Source organism: Moschus berezovskii, chromosome 4, assembly GCF_049115385.1.
Source record: "Moschus berezovskii isolate FMDL1 chromosome 4, NW_MosBer_1.0, whole genome shotgun sequence".
NCBI classification, from domain to species: domain Eukaryota; kingdom Metazoa; phylum Chordata; class Mammalia; order Artiodactyla; family Moschidae; genus Moschus; species Moschus berezovskii.
Genome location: NC_142463.1, coordinates 41,552,704 through 41,569,787, shown reverse-complemented (window position 1 = coordinate 41,569,787; position 17,084 = coordinate 41,552,704). Strand labels below are relative to the sequence as shown.

Genomic DNA, 17,084 nt, shown 5'->3' with positions numbered 1-17,084 from the left:
GACCAAAAACTCTAGAATCAGCCCAAGTTTGAACCTCATCTCTGCTACTTACTGGCTCTGTGACACTGAGAAGGTGGCTTTACTTCTCTGTGCCTTGGTTTTTCCCTCTGCAAAATGGGAGTAGTAAATAGAACCTAGCTCCCATTGAGTGTTGTGAAAATTATATGCAATTCGAGATGGAAAGTGCTCAGATCAATAGTAAGTAGTACTTAAGTGGTTTTTCTTATTTTTAAAATTACTACTATCACCATGCTCTTATTCTTCCCAGCACTATCCTAGGTGCTTTGAAAAAAACAAAACATTGTCTCCTAGTCCTTGCTGCCTCCTCTCATGGTTTTTTTTTTTTTTTTTTTCTCCAAATGACCTGCAGCCAAAAGCAGGGTCTTTCTCCCACAGTCTGGAGCAGAAGTGAACTCCATGCCTAATAAGTGCCCAGAGGGAATGGCTCTGGTTTAAGGATGGCCCTTACACCAACTGGGAGGAGCTACTTTCAGCATAAAATGGGCAGCAGGAAAGATTTCCAGCAGGAAATTCCTTTCTTCTGGGGAAGGAATGGAGAGGCTGGTGAGTGACATTCCAGGCCCTCCTTGGGGCACATGGCCCTATGGAACTTCATCTACTGCTGGGTAGATCCCTGTTCCAAACCAAGTGCAAATCCATATCCCTCCTCCCCAGTTCTAAAATGCAAAAAGCTGTGAAAAACTAAAGGTTTCCCTACATTTGTGGAAAAATCTGACTGCAACTGACGTGAAAGTTACTCATAAATGTCTTCATTGATTTCACTCAGGGCTATGAGTTATGTTTCACTGCACACATTTTTTTTCTTTTTCTTTTTTTATTGAAGGGTAATTGCTTTACATAATTCTGTTGTTTTCGGTCAAACTTCAACATGTATCAGCCATAGGTATGCGTATATCCCCTCCCTTTTGAACCTCCCTCCCATCTCCCTCCCCATTCCACCCTTCTAGGTTGATACAGAGCCCCTGTTTGAGTTTCCTGCGCCACACAGCAAATTCACGTTGGCTATCCATTTTACATATGGTAATGTAAGTTTCCATGTTACCTTTTCCGTATATGTCACCCTCTCCTCCCCTCTCCCCACGTCCACAAGTCTGTTCTCTATGTCTGTTTCTCCACTGCTGCCCCATAAATAAATTCTTCAGTACCGTTTTTCTAGAGTCTGTATATGTGCTTAGAATATGATATTTAACTTTCTGACTCACTTCACTCTGTATAATAGGTTTTAGGTTCAACCATCTCATCAGAACTGATTCAGATGGGTTCCTTTTTATGGCCCGAGTAATATTCCATTGTGTATATGTACCACAAATTCTTTATCCATTCATCTGTCGATGGACATCTAGGTTGCTTCCATGTTCTTGCTATTGTAAATAGTGCTGCAGTGAACATTAGGATACATGTGGTCTTTTTCAATTTTGGTTACCTCAGGGTATATGCCTAGGAGTGGAATTGCTGGGTCATATGGTGGATGTGAGAGTTGGACTGTGAAGAAAGCTGATCGCCGAAGAATTGATGCTTTTGAACTGTGGTGCTGGAGAAGACTCTTGAGAGTCCCTTGGACTGCAAGGAGGTCCAACCAGTCCATTCTAAAGGAGATCAATCCTGGGTGTTCATTGGAAGGACTGATGCTGAAGCTGAAACTCTAATACTTTGGCCAACTCATGCAAAGAGTTGACTCATTGGAAAAGACTCTGATGCTGGGAGGGATTGGGGGTGGGAGGAGACGGGGATGACAGAGAATGAGATGGCTGGATGGCATCACCGACTCGATGGACATGAGTTTGAGTGAACTCTGGGAGTTGGTGATGGACAGGGAGGTCTGGCGTGCTGTGATTCATGGGATCACGGAGAGTCGGACACGACTGAGCAACTGAACTGAACTGATGGTGGTTTTATTCCTAGTTTTTTAAGGAATCTCCACACCATCTTCCATAGTGGCTGTATCAATTTACATTCCCACCAACAGTGCAAGAGCGTTCCTTCTCCACACCCTCTCCAACATCTATTGTTTGCAGACTTTTTGATGATGGCCATTCTGACTGGTGTGAGGTGATATCTCATTGTAATTTTGATATGCATTTCTCTAATAATGAGTGATGTTGAGCATTTTTTCACGTGTTTGTTAGACATCTGTATGTCTTCTTTGGAGAAATGTCTGTTTAGATATTTTTCCCACTTTTTGATTGGGTTGTTTTTCTGGCATGAACTGCTTGTATATTTTGGAAATTAATCCTTTGTCAGTTGTTTCATTTGCTGTTATTTTCTCCCATTCTGAGGGTTGTCTTTTCACCTTGTTTATAGTTTCCTTTGCTGTGCCAAAGCTTTTAAGTTTAATCAGGTCCCACTTATTTACTTTTGTTTTTATTTCCATTACTCTAGGAGGTGGGTCATAGAGGATCTTGCTTTGATTTATGTCATCCAGTGTTCTGCCTATGTTTTCCTCTTAAGAGTTTTATAGTTTCTCGTCTTACATTTAGGTCTTTAATCGATTTTGAGTTTATCTTTGTGTATGGTGTGAGGAAGTGTTCTAATTTCATTCTTTTACATGTAGCTGTCCAGTTTCCCCAGCACCATTTATTGAAGAGGCGGTCTTTGCCCCATTGTATATTCCTACCTCCTTTGTCAAAAATAAGGTACCCATAGGTTTTAAACCTATGGGCTTATTTCTGGGCTTTCTATCTTGTTCCATTGGTCTATACTTCTGTTTTTGTGCCAGTACCATACTGTCTTGATGACTGTAAGTTTGTAGTATAATCTGAAATCAGGAAGGTTGATTCCTCCAGCTCCATTCTTCTTTCTCAAGACTACTTTGGCTATTCAGGGTCTTTTGTGTTTCCATATGAATTGTGAAATTTTTTGTTCTAATTCTGTGAAAAATGCCATTGGTATTTTGATAGGGATCACACTGAATCTGTAGACTGCATTTGGTAGCATAGTCATTTTCACAATATTGATTCTTCCTACCCAGGAACATGGAATATCTCTCCATCTGTTTATATCATCTTTGATTTTATTCATTAGTGTCTTAGAATTTTCTGTGTATAGCTCTTTTGTCTCCTTATATAAGTTTATTCCTAGATATTTAATTCTTTTTGTTGCAATGGTGAATGGGATTGACTCCTTAATTTACTCTTTCTGATTTTTCATTGTTGCTGCTGCTGCTGCTGCTAAGTCACTTCAGTCGTGTCCGACTCTGTGTGACCCCATAGACGGAAGCCCACCAGGCTCCCCCTTCCCTGGGATTCTCCAGGCAAGAACACTGGAGTGGGTTGCCATTTCCTTCTCCAATAGTATACAGAAATGCAAGTGATTTCTGTGTATTGATTTTGTATCCTGAAACTTTGCTAAATTCACTGATTAGCTCTAGTAATTTTCTGATGCTATCTTTAGGGTTTTCTATGTACAGTATCATGGCATCTGCAAAAAGTGAGACTTCACGTCTACTTTTCTGATCTGGATTCCTTTTATTTCTTTTTCTTCTCTGATTGCAGTAGCTAGGACTTCCAGAACTATGTTGAATAATAGTGGTGAAAGTGGACACTCTTGTCTTGTTTCTGATCTTAGGGGGAATGCTTTCAGTTTTTCAACGTTGAGAATAATGTTTGCTGTAGGCTTATCATATATGCCCTTTACTATGTTGAGGTAGGTTCCTTCTATGCCCACTTTTCAAAGAGTTTTAGCCATAAATGGGTGCTGAACTTTGTCAAAGGCTTTTTCTGCATTTATTGAGATTATCACATTACTTTTATCTTTGAATTTATTAATATGGTGTAGAATCCTTGCATTCTTGGACTAACTCAACTTGATCACAGTGTATGAGCTTTTTGATGTGTTGCTGAATTTTGTTTGCTAAAATTTTGCTGGGGATTTTTTGCATCTATGTTCATCAGTGATATTGGCTTGCAGTTTTCATTTTTTGTGTTGTCTTTGTCTGGTTTTGGTATCAGGGTGATGGCAGCCTTGTAGAATGAGTTTGGAAGTGTTCTTTCCTCTGCAATTTTTTGAAAGAGTTTTAGAAGGATAGGCATTAGCTCTTCTCTAAATGTTTAATAGAATTTTCCTGTGAAGCCATCTGGTCCTGGGCTCTTGTTTTTTGGGAGATATTTGATCACAGCTTCAATTTCAGTGCTTATAATTGGGTTGTTCATAATTTCTATTTCTTCCTGGTCCAGTCTTGAAAGATTGAACTTTTCTAATAATCTGTCCATTTCTTCCAGGTTATCCATTTTATTAACATATAGTTGTTCATAATAGTCTCTTCTAATCCTTTGTATTTCTGCACTGTCTGTTGTAACATCTCCTTTTTTATTTCTGATTTTGTTGATTTGATTCTTCTCTTTTTTTTTTTTTTGATGAGTCTGGCTAAAGGTTTGCCAATTTTGTTTATCTTCTCAAAGAACTAGCTTTTGCTTTTATTAACCTTTACTATTGTTTCTTTCATTTCTTTTTCATTTATTTCTGCTCAGATCTTTATGGTTTCTTTCCTTCTACTAATTTTTTGGGGGTTTTGTTCTTCCTTTTCCAGTTGTTTTAGGTGTAAAGATACGTTGTCTATTCGATGTGCTTCTTGTTTCTTGAGGTAGGATTGTATTGCTACAAACTTCCCTCTTAGAACTGCTTTTGCTGCATTGCATAGGTTTTGAGTTGTTGTGTTTTCCTTGTCATTTGTCTCTTGAAATTTTTTAATTTCTTTCTTGATTTCTTCCGTAACCTGTTGGTTATTTAGAAATGTGTTGTTTAATTTCCATGTGTTTGTATTTCTTACAGCTTTTTTTCTTATAATTGATATCTAATCTCATAGCTCTGTGATTGGAGAAGATGCCTGCTATGATTTCAATTTTCTTAAATTAATTGAGGTTTGATTTCGGACCCAAGATGTGGTCTATCCTGGAGAATGTTCCATGTGCACTTGAGAAGAAGGTGTATTCTTCTGCATTTGGATGGAAATGTCCTGAAGATATCCATGAGATCCATCTCATCTAATGTGTCATTTAAGACTTGTGTTTCCTTATTAATTTTCTGTTTTGATGATCTGTCCATTGGTGTGAGTGGAGTGTTAAAGTCTCCTACTATTACTGTTACTGTCAATTTCTCCTTTATGTCTGTTACTATTTGTCTTATGTATTGAGGTGCTCCTATGTTGGGTGCATAGATATTTACAGTTGTTGTGTCTTCTTCTTGCATTGATCCCTTGATCATTACAGAGTGCCCTTCCTTATCTCTTGTAATATTCTTTTATTTTAAGGTCTATTTTTTTGGATAGGAGGATTGCTACTCCGGCTTTCTTTTGCTTTGCATTTGCATGGAATATATTTTTCCTTTCTCTCACTTTCAGTCTATATGTGTCTTTAGGTCTGAAGTAGGTTTCTTGTAGACAGTATATATATGGGTCTTATATTTGTATCCATTCAGCCAGTCTGTGTCTTTTTGTTGGAGCATTTAATCCATTTACAATTAAAGTAACTATCATGTTCCTATTGCCATTTTCTTGATTGTTTGGGGTTGATTTGTAGATCCTTTTTCTTCTCTTGTATTTCTTCCCTATATAAGTCCCTTTAACATTTGTTGTAAAGCTGGTTTGGTGGTACTGAATTCTCTTAACTTTGGCTTGTCTGAAAAGCTTTTTATTTTTCCATCAATTTTGAATGAGATCCTTGCCAGGTACAGTAATCTTGATTGTAGATTTTTCCCTTTCAGTACTTTAAATATATCCTGCCTTTCCCTTCTGGCCTGCAGAGTTTCTGCTGAAAGATCAACTGTTAAGTATATGGGGTTTCCCTTGTATGTTACTTGCTGCTTCTCCCTTGCTGCTTTTAATATTCTTTCTTTGTGTTTAGTCTTTGCTAGTTTGATTAGTATATGTCTTGGCATGTTTCTTCTTGGGTTTATCCTGTATGGGACTCTTTGTGCCTCTTGGACTTGATTATTTCCTTTTCCATGTTGGGGAAATTTTCAACTATAATCTCTTCAAAATTTTTACCTTATTCTGCTCTTCAGAAGTTATTTCCACCATTTTATCTTCCAGCTTACTGATTCATTCTTTTGTTTCAGATATTCTTCTATTGGTTCCTTCTAGAGTATTTTTAATTTCAGTAATTGTGTTGTTTGTCTCTGTATGTTTATTCTTTAATTCTCCTAGGTCTTTGTTAATTGATTCTTGCATTTTCTCCATTCTGTTTTCAAGTTTTTGATCATCTTTACCATCATTATTCTGAATTCTTTTTCAGGTAGTTTGCCTATTTCCTCTTCATTTATTTGGACTTCTGTGTTTCTAGTTTGTTCCTTCCTTTGCATAGTATTTCTCTCCCTTCTCTTTATTATTATTATTTTTTAACTTATTGCGTTTGAGGTCTACTTTTCCCAGGCTTGAAGGGAAGTTTAATTCTTTCCTTGAAAAAGGTTGAATTCTTTCTTCCTTTTTCTTTCTGCCCTCCTAAGGTTGGTCCAGTGGTCTGTGTAAGCTTCATATAGGGTGAGATTTGTGCTGAGTTTTTGTTTGTTTTTCCTCTGATGGGCAAGGCTGAGTGAGGTGGTAATTCTGTCTGCTGATGACTGGGTTTGTATTTTTGTTTTTTTGTTGTTTAGGTGAGGCATCCTGCACAGGGTACTACTGGTGGTTGGGTGATGCCAGGCCTGTATTCAAGTAGTTTCCTTTGTGTGAATTCTCACTATTTGACACTCCCTAGGGTTAGTTCTCTGGTACTCTAGGGACTTGGAGTCAATGCTCCCACTCCAAATGCTCAGGGCTTGATCTCCAATGTCGCAAACTTTATCGGGGGCAGTGGGGCCAATAGAGAGTACCAGGACCTCAGTGTTTGACTTTTCTACTTTTCTGATGTTTTACCTCCCTGAATTTCACAATACAGCCATTTCCTCACAAACCAGAAAGGAAGATCCTTGAAGACTGGGAATAACCTTGTTTCTCTAGTCCCTGTTACAATGCCTGGTCCATTGCAAAAGCTCAATGTGTGATCTGGTCTGCCTAAAGCCAGGACATCTACAGAAGCAACTTCTTCCAGCCCCTCACTGCAGACATTTTAACATGTTTAATGACATGCTGTGTCTGAGATGCCCTCAGGGGTGCTAAGTAATATGCAGTTTATGTATCATACTGCCTTTCTAATGTGCAAAAAATTCTGCATTTCTAAATCCATCTGGCTCTGTGAGTTCAGTTAAAAGACTGTGCATTTGTGCTAAACCTGTTTTATAGCCTGATAAGAAGATTTCTCAAGTACTTATTAAAATAGCAGAGGAAAGTAAAAGTAAAGTTTTATTAAAAGCTCTTATGTGAAGAAGCAAGATGAAGGAGAAACCAAGAGGGGACTGAGAAATCTACATGCTATCTAGATTTCATTGGGTTTTCCCATTTTTAAAATGTTTTTGATCCCACTTCTCAGTAGAAAATTCTGAAAGAATCTAAAAAGGGTGGATATATGTACAACAGATTTGCTTTATTGTACACCTGAAAACAACACAACATTGTAAATCAACTACTTCCCAATAAAAAATTTAAAAAAAGAAAATCCTGAAAGTAAACCTTTCAATTCAAAGGAATTCTGTAAACAACTTCTTCATCACACATGGAAAACTCTGTGTAGGCAATGGGAATAGTGTGTTATATTGACATGGAAAGAAAAGTCAACCAAGAGGATTTTAAGTACACTATCACCAGAGGCAGTTTCCTAACCCTTTTTTAAGAAAGTCCTTACCTCTTGATGAAAGTGAAAGAGGAGAGTGAAAAGGTTGGCTTGAAGCTCAACATTCAGAAAACAAAGATCATGGCATCTGGTCCCATCACTTCATGGGAAATAGATGGAAAAACAGTGGAAACAGTGTCAGACTTTGTTTTTTTGGGCTCCAAAATCACTGCAGATGCTGATTGCAGCCATGAAATTAAAAGACGCTTGCTCCTTGGAAGGAAAGTTATGACCAACCTTGATAGTATATTAAAAAGCAGAGACATTACTTTGCCGACCAAGGTCCGTCTAGTCAAGGCAATGGTTTTTCCCGTGGTCATGTATGGATGTGAGAGTTGGACTGTGAAGAAAGCTGATCGCCGAAGAATCGATGCTTTTGAACTGTGGTGTTGGAGAAGACTCTTGAGAGTCCCTTATACTGCAAGGAGATCCAACCAGTCCATTCTAAAGGAGATCAATCCTGGATGTTCATTGGAGGGACTGATGCTAAAGCTGAAACTCCAATACTTTGGCCACCTCATGAGACGAGTTGACTCACTGGAAAAGACTCTGATGCTGGGAAAGGTTGGGGGCGGGAGGAGAAGGGGACGACGGAGAATGAGATGGCTGGATGGCATCACCGACTCTGTGGACATGAGTTTGAGTGTACTCCGGGAGTTGGTGATGGACAGGGAGGCCTGGCGTGCTGTGATTCATGGGGTCGCGGAGAGTCGGACACGACTGAGCGACTGAACTGAACTGAACTGAACTACCATGGAATTCCACATTCAATCTTGCAGTTAACCTCAGCAAACTCTAAAGCAAAGGGGTATCAATCAGAATACCAATGCTAATCTACTGGGAGTTGTCCAAAGTTTCATGTTGGGAAAGATTCTAAACATATTTCCAGGTTCTGCAAAAAAGGATATTGCAATCAAGTCCAACCTCTGTCAAGGTTTTTAAAGCAAGTAGCAGAGATATGTAGGTAGTGTTTCCCTTCCCTGCACCAGGGAAGCTCAGCTCTGCCCTGCTAGTGGTCAAAGCCCTGGGCAGGGTGGAGGTGGGTGTTGCCAGATTTTGTATTTTTGAATAATTTAGTTAAGGGCATGAGATAGAGTTCTTTGCTAATTTTGTGTGTGGGTCAGCAGTGTAAATGGAGATCCTAGAAAATGCCATGATTATTCATAAACCCAGTGCTGTGATCCAAAACACTGCATAATAGAAAAGGTAGAATTCAGCTTAAAATGGCCTTTTGCATCAGTCTAATAGCATCAATGGAGTTCAGAGTAGGAAAGTTGCCTCATATGAAAAAGGAATGAGCAGGAAGAATGTGAAATAACATGTTAGATGACTTCCAAGTGTTGTTTTTACTTTAGACTGTTTCAAGGACTAATCATGTTGATAGAAGAACCAAGTGATTTAACCACCTAACCATGTAACTTAAAGAAATTTTTGGAAATAAATACCTTGCCAGCAGAGAGTGGAAAAGAAGCCACCTTGCCCAAAATGTCTGGGGTTATCTGGAGGGATATCTATTGGAGCCTGTCCTGCAAGACAAAAGACATCAAGGAAACACAGGAAATAAATCAATGAGATTGATAACCCAGAGGCTTCATTCTAAAAACTAAACCACTGGATGACTCATACCTCCTAAGACCAGAGTATCTTGATGCTCCTGGTGAGAAGAGAAGAGGATGCTGGGGTTGACATCTTTTGTGCAGTAGTGTTCCCATGGTGGGGTTAGTTCCATCACTTTGTCGTGCGGCTGTAGTTCTACATCCAGAGTTACCTGAAATAGCTGAGGATATTTTTCTGGTACATCACACGCATCCAACTCAGGCCTAATAGGAATTTAGAAGAATAATGTCAGTGGAAAACAATGGAACCAGTATGATGTTCAATATAGAAACCACTGTAGATGGATTCTGAGGTTCAATCTGAGACTCATTTCTAAGGAAAAATCAACCATTACCACATAAGAAACTTTACTGTTCTCAGCTTTGGTTTCCCCATCGAGATAAAAGAGGAGAAGAATGCCTACTTATAGAATTTAGATACTACTGCTTGTGAAAGCATTCTAGATAGCAGGGCAGATATATCCTGACAGTGTACACTGGCATGTCCAAATCAGTTGTAAACATAGTGAAAAAGTCTCACAGTCACCCTCCTGAGTTCTTGAATGTCTACTCCTAACCTGGCTGTAGCAACTCCCACCTATCACCCCAGTTTCAGCCACTCCCATGGGTCCCCTACACTACACTATAATACAGCAACTAATATATGATGCAGAGGTCCTGGGGGACCCTGCTTCAGTGCTATAACCAGGCATCCATTCTGATGGGTCTTTGTTGATTTCATTTCCTTCCTTGTTGCAAAACACAAAGAGATACACAGATGCAAAGGATGACCACACTGAAACTCTGTTCCTTCTCTGTTCACTTCTGTTCCCCCACATGGTATTTCAGACTTTTTTATTTGAAGTATGATCCATTTGTATTTATGACAAATTACATACAACTGAGAGTTGTAAAATGCAACCAGCCTCCAGTATGTTGCTAAGCCACAGGCACAGGATTTGGGGTGAGGGGGAAGCTGTCACATGGGCACTAATTGCTGGCACTAACTGCCAGCATCTCACAGCCCCTTGGATTGAAAAGGCAGTTTGGCCCAAGTAGCACTCACTTGGTGAACTTTAAAACTGTTGTGTCCAGTGGAATGAATCCAGTATGAAACTGAAGCTGAAATATTTGAGTGTTGGTCACCTAAAAAATACAAAAGCAGCACATTACAATCAATCAGTGAAAAGGGAACCCGATCAAATGATTACATTTGAGGAAGTCATACATCATCAACTGCTTCTATATCTGCACTTTGAATTTTTAGTTTACTAATTACTTTGAAGTTTACTATGAATATTAAACAACCTCATCTGGATCTAGCCCAGCTTCACTTCCAACCTCTCCTCTCCATGAACTCTTTTGTGGCAAGCCATTCCCTCATCTCTGAGACCCTATGTTCTTGCACCTTGCCATACTTTGACTCCTCTCATTCCTTCTGTCCAGGATGCCCCTGTTCCAACCTGATGAACTAATCCTTCAAGATCCACCTTCACATCTTCTGTAGCCTTTCTGAGCCACCACTGGATAGAATAAACTGCTACCTTTGTTCCATCTCATAGTCCCTCTATAATGGTAGCAGATACTCATACATGTGTGAATTTCCCCTGAACTCTTAAAAGGCAGTCTTACTTTTGTCAATCCTAAACCCCTAGGCAATGACTGGCATAGAACATGTACTTAGCAAACACTTGATGAATTAAAATACGAACATTTGCTATGAACATTAGGGTTTGCATATATATTTTCAAATTAGTGTTTTCAAATTAGATACCCAGGTGTGAAACTGCAGGATCAGTTGGATAGTATCACTGACTCAATGAACATGTGTCTGAGCAAACTCCAGGAGATAGTGAAGGACAAGGAAGCCTGAAGTGCTGCAGTCCATGGGGTCACAAAGAGTCAGACACAACTTAGTGACTGAACAACAGCAACAACATGGTAGCTCCACTCTCAACTTGAGGGGGAGGGAAACTCTGTATTGCTTTCCATATTGCTGTAGCAGTTTACGCCGCCACCAACTGTGTATTCGGGTTCCCTTTTCTCCACATCATTGCCTTAATAACACTTGTTATTTCTTGTCTTTTTGACAATAGCCATTCTATTCTGATGGGTGTGAGGTGATATCTCAGCGTGGTTTTGATTTGCATTTCCTGCCAAGAGTCAGACACGAATGAGCGACTGAACTGAACTGAACTGATGATTAGTGATGTTGAGCATCTTTTCATGAGTCTGTTGGCCATCTGTATGTTTCTTTGGGGGAAAAAAAAATGTCTGTTTAGGTCTTGTGCCCATTTTTAAACTGGATTGTTTGTTTTCTTAATATTGAGTTCATAGCAGTATTATAATAGTTATGGAAGCAGTCTGAGTGCCCATTGACAGATGAATGAATAGTGTGATATATGTTAATCATAATAATGTGATATATGTTAATCATAGACATATATGTGTGTATATATATATACACATACACATATATAAATTTGTGTAGCATATATATACAACATACATGATTACTCAGCCATTAAAAAAAAAAACGAAATCTTGCCATCTGTAGCACCATGCACAGACCTGAAGGGTATTATGCTTAGTGAGATAAGTCAGAGAAAGATAAATACTGTATGCTTTCACTTATATGTGGACTATAAAAAAACAAAACAAATGAACAAATAAAACAGAAATAGACTCACACACACATGGAACAAACTAGTGGTTGTCCCAGGGGAGAAAGGTGAAATAGGTGAAGGAGATTGAGAGATACAAATTGCCAGTTATAAAATAAAGTCACAAGAATGTAGTATACGGCACACTAGGGAGTATAGTCAATATTTTATAATAACTCTGTATGGTGTATAATCTATAAAAATCACAAATCACTATGCTGGACACTTGAAATAATGTAACATTTTAAGTCAACTGTACTTCAATACATAATTTTTTTTAAATGCAATTACTTGTAGCGTCATTTGTGATATCCCAACAATGGCAATAACTCAAATGTTCACCAAATGATGAAGGGATGAATAAAAGCTATATAATCATAAAATGGAATATTGTCTAGCTATGCAAAGCACTGATACAGCAAGGATGAACCCTGAAAACATTAGGCTAAGTGAAAGAAGCCAGTCACAAAAGAGCATACATTGCATGGTTCCATTTATATGAAATGTCTAAAACAGGCAAATCCATAGAAATGGAAAGTAGATTCCTGGTTGCCTAGGGGATGGAAGAGGAGGAATGGACTGCTGCTAATTAGTGGCTGCTAATATACATAGAGTTTCCTTTGTGGGTGATGAAAACGTTTGGGAATCAGACAGCAGTGCTGCACAACTCTTCGACAATACTAAAAATAAGAGCACTGTATACTTCAAAAGCCTGAATTTTATGTCATATCAAATTTATTTCAATTGAAAAAATGTAATTACTTAATCCCACGTTCTTAACAGAGATATTTCCTCTCACAGTTATCCAAATAGGGCACTGTAAAAAAGCACAGGTTGCTACAGAGCAAGATTTGTTCTTCATTTCAAGGCTGCCGTCTTCTGGCAACACCATCTGGGCTAGTCACAACTTCCAAGTCTTAGTTTTCTCCCCTGTAGAATGAGGGCAATGGGCATAAGTAATTTTTTTTTTTAATTTTCTTTTTTTAACTGAAGTATAGTTGGTTTACAATGTTGTGTTAATTTTGGCTGCACAGCAAAGTGATTCAGTGTATACATATATGTATATATATATACATTCTTTTTTATATTCTTTCCCATTATGGTTTATCACAGGGTATTGAATATAGTTCCCTGTGGTATACAGTAGGACACTGTTGCTTATCTATTCTATATACAATAGTTTGCATCTGTTAACCCCAAACTCCCAATCCATCTCTCTTTCTCCCTTGACAACCACAAGTCTGTTCTCTCCATGAGTCCGCCTGTGTTTTGTGGAGAAGCTCATTTGTATCATATTTTAGATTGCATATATAAGTGATGTGTGTGTGCATGCTAAGTCAGTCATGTCTGACTCTTTGCGACCCTATCAACTGTAGCCCTCCAGGATCCCCTCTGTCCATGGGATTCTCCAGGCAAGAATATTGGAGTGGGTTGCCATGCCCTCCTCCAGGGGATCTTCCTGACCCAGGGATTGAACCCGAATCTCCTATGTCTCCTGCATTGGCAAGTGGTTTCTTTACCACTAGTGCCACCTGGGAAGCCCAAATAAGTGATAGCACATGGTATCTGTCTTTCTCTTTCTTACTTACTTTATTTAGTATGATAATCTCTAATTCCATCCATGATGCTGCAAATGGCATTATTTGACTGTTTTTATCTGAATAATACTCCATTGTATGTATGTATATATGCGCACACATCTTTTTCATCCATTCATCTATTGATAGACATATACGTCATTTTCGTCAGTAATCTTTAAATGTTTTTTCTAATTCTAAAACCAGAAGTTATTCAAGTCCAGAGTGATATAGAAAAAATACGGACATGCGCCTATTAAAGAGTCAGCTGAACTTAAGTCATGATTCTTTCTGAAAGCATACCTTAGCCTGTAGCCGGCTTCCAATTGTTGACCTCAAGTGATACATGGAAACAACCACATCTCCTTGCACAGTGATGCTCAAAGGAATAAAGATTTTTCCATCTTGGACACGGTATTCCCTTTAAACAGAGAAAAACATACTGAAAGAGAGTCTACTTTGGCACAACAACATAGATTTACAGGTATAGTCCTCTGTGACTCTGGTCAAAGCATCTGTTTGTGTAGGCCTGAACCCAGGAACTATTTCCTAACTTAAGTCAAGTTAGGAGCACAGTCTATGCCAACCGGATGCAAATTGGTTCTGCCATGAGATGTCACTGGTCTTCTGCCAGGTCCTCTCTCTCTATCCCATCCTATTTCTAGATCAATCAACTGCCCATTAGCAGAAATTACTCTCTTCAAATACGGGTAGTCTTAATGTATTTACCTTTCCCTAATTGTAAATTTATGGTAAGAACAGAGAGAGAGAACAAAACCTTCAATGGAGATCAATATAGAAACAGCAGTGAAATACTCTGTGAAGGTCTTGAATAGCAATCTTGAAATTCAATCTATTTCAAATTAACTTCACTTCCTGTTATCATACAGTCCCTTTTCTTCAATTCTCCTACCACCTCCCATTGGCACCTGCTCTTTATTATAGGTTCTGAAACATTTTAGTTACATCACCATCCACCGAGTTGCTCACATAGAAACCTCATTCATTTCCAATTCCTCCCTTACCCTCACCAATTCTTATCAAGGTCAGCTCCTTCTTAAATGTCCAGGTCTTCTGCTCACACCATTTTCTTAACCCTCATTATAACTCATGTGAGTCCCTTAGCTTGTATCACCACTTGAAGGGGGCTACGGCATCCCTTGATTTAACTGTGCTTTTCTGTGATTACCACCTATGTCAAACATTTTTTAAAATTACCAGCCATTTCACAGTGATATAGTCCTCAAAGGAAAAATAGGATCCAACTTACACAGGAATGGAGCAGTTCACAAGGAGAAATGAAGAAAGGCATCACGACTTACTTCATTCGTTCAAAATCTGCACAGGTTGTATATATTTTGGTTTCTCCAATCAGTACATCACAGTAAGGGCGACATCCATTTCTCTGTTTGTTGAAAAAAGGAACTGGGCTGACAGTGATCGACTTAATTGTGAGAGGCTTGAAGTGAGGGCGGTAGGGTTTGTCTGCTAGGAGGTCACACATGTAGCCCAGGTACCTAAAACACAAAACTGACATTCTGTTGGTGCCGACAACACCAGAAGAAATAAGCAATCTATTTGCTATAAAGTTTGTTCTCATACATTATTAACCTACAGTAAAAATTTACTGTGTTAGTCCCGTAAACATTAACTGGCAAAAGAGAAATGCTGCCAATAATTTAGGAAAGCTTCTATCTAATGACACTGCTGCACCTCCCTCCAAAGATCTCACAGTGGGATATTTATTAAATGAAAAAAGTTTATGGGAGCTTTATACTAGCTCAATATTTGATCTAGCAGATTAAATTTATTATCAACTGAAGGCTGATTTTGGGGGAAAAGTCAGAATTTATCATCAGAAGAAATTTTTTTAATCTTTTGGCCATACTGCATGACATGTGGACTCTTATTCCCCTACCAGGGATCAAACCTATGCCTCTTGCACTGGAGGCAGGGACTCTTAACCAGTGAACCACCAGGGAAGTCTCCGGAAGCAATTTTTAATCCAAAAGGAAGCAAGAAGATACAAAGTAAATAAGAGAAACAAGACACTCTGACTAAAGAGAAGATAATATGTCAGTTATTTAAAGATCTTTTTCTTTTTTATGGACATGATACTAGTCAGACCATGCCTGCGTCAACCCTGCATAGAGCTGACTTTACCTCCTGTGGGATGGTGAAAGTCCAATTCCTGGTCGCTTTGCATAGAGCAATCGAACGGCTGGGCCAGGAGTAGAGTAGAGATTGCAGAAAATGAACATAGCACCAACCAGAATTGATGATGCTGCCCGTCCATCCTATCAAAGAAAATGTATAAACTTGTCACAAATACGGGCCAGTCAGGCAACTCAGCACTGAGAGGCTGCAGTGCAATTAAAAGAGACACCTTAGGGTGGGAAGTCTGTGGGGGTGGGATGTGGAGGAGAGAAAACTTAATTGGAGGTACTCATCCATTCAAAATTGTTCACTTGAAAACCAAAATCTGTTCCAATTATTTAAATCGCAACGCAACAAGGGAAGGTTTGTTCTGAGGATATGATTGACTCTGCTAACCTAAGAAACCCAGCAATATAAATTTGATTTGTACTTACTGAAAAATATTCTAGTCTTCAAAGTAACTTTGGACCGGAAGGATGAGAACTAACAGTTAAGGTCTCTCAGTTTAGGGTGAAGGTAAAGAGTTCTCAGGTTAGGCAAATACTGTTTTTTGGACTATGCCGTGTGTACCTTTGATCCAAAGTATGTTCCCAGATTGATATAAAATGAAGTTTCACCTGATTCAACCATGTTCAGTAAAGGAATGCACGCAGTAACATTCCTGACAGATGGTAAGCCATCTTCTTCTAGAATACTTTAAGTGACAGGGATCATCCTGTTTCAGGAAGAACTTCTTCCTTATACTGAGTATGTTGAAGTTGCAATGTATTCCACTCAATGATCCTCGTTCTTCCTTCTGTCAGGACAAAGAGGAAACCTACTCCTTTCTCCTCAGGACAAACTTTCACATATTTGAAATACTCTCAGTCAACTTTTCTATTTTCCAGGTTGAAAACACACCTAATCTGTGATGGTTAATCTTACCAGAGAACTGGTAAGACATTATTTCTGTGTGTGTCCGGGGGTGGGGGTGGGGGCATTTCTGCAAGAGATCAGCACTGAATCAGTAGACTGAGTAGAGGTATACCCTCAGCACAGTGGGCTGGAATCACCCAATCTACCAAGGGCCCAAACAGTACAAAAAAGCAAAGGAAGGAAGAATTTTCTTTGTCGTCTTGAGCTGGGACCTCCATCTTCTGTTCTTGGACATTGGAACTCTTTGGTTTTTGAGCCAACACCAGTGGCCTCCTCAGTTTTCGGGTCTTTGGACATAAGACTAAATGTTACCACTCCCTTTCTTGATCCATCGTCTTGCAGGAGGTGGACTGTGGGACTTCCAGAATCCCTTGAGCCAACTCCTATAACAAATCTCCTCTTACATATGTATCTCTATATAATCCTGTCAGTTCTGTTTCTCTGAGAATCCTGAGTACC

The 17,084-nt window shown here is 39.0% G+C and overlaps 1 protein-coding gene across 1 annotated transcript in view; it reads right to left on the bottom strand.

Annotated features, from left to right (window-relative positions):
• DNAJC6 (DnaJ heat shock protein family (Hsp40) member C6) overlaps positions 1 to 17,084 on the bottom strand; it is a 180,763-nt gene that overhangs the window by 30,541 nt on the left and 133,138 nt on the right. The window contains exons 6-11 of the mRNA XM_055403312.2: positions 15,717 to 15,850; positions 14,876 to 15,070; positions 13,857 to 13,974; positions 10,380 to 10,459; positions 9,345 to 9,538; positions 9,164 to 9,244 (exon numbers count right to left, since the gene is read on the bottom strand). Coding sequence (XP_055259287.2) covers positions 9,164 to 9,244; positions 9,345 to 9,538; positions 10,380 to 10,459; positions 13,857 to 13,974; positions 14,876 to 15,070; positions 15,717 to 15,850 — 802 coding nt within the window. The remainder of the gene's footprint in view (positions 1 to 9,163; positions 9,245 to 9,344; positions 9,539 to 10,379; positions 10,460 to 13,856; positions 13,975 to 14,875; positions 15,071 to 15,716; positions 15,851 to 17,084) is intronic.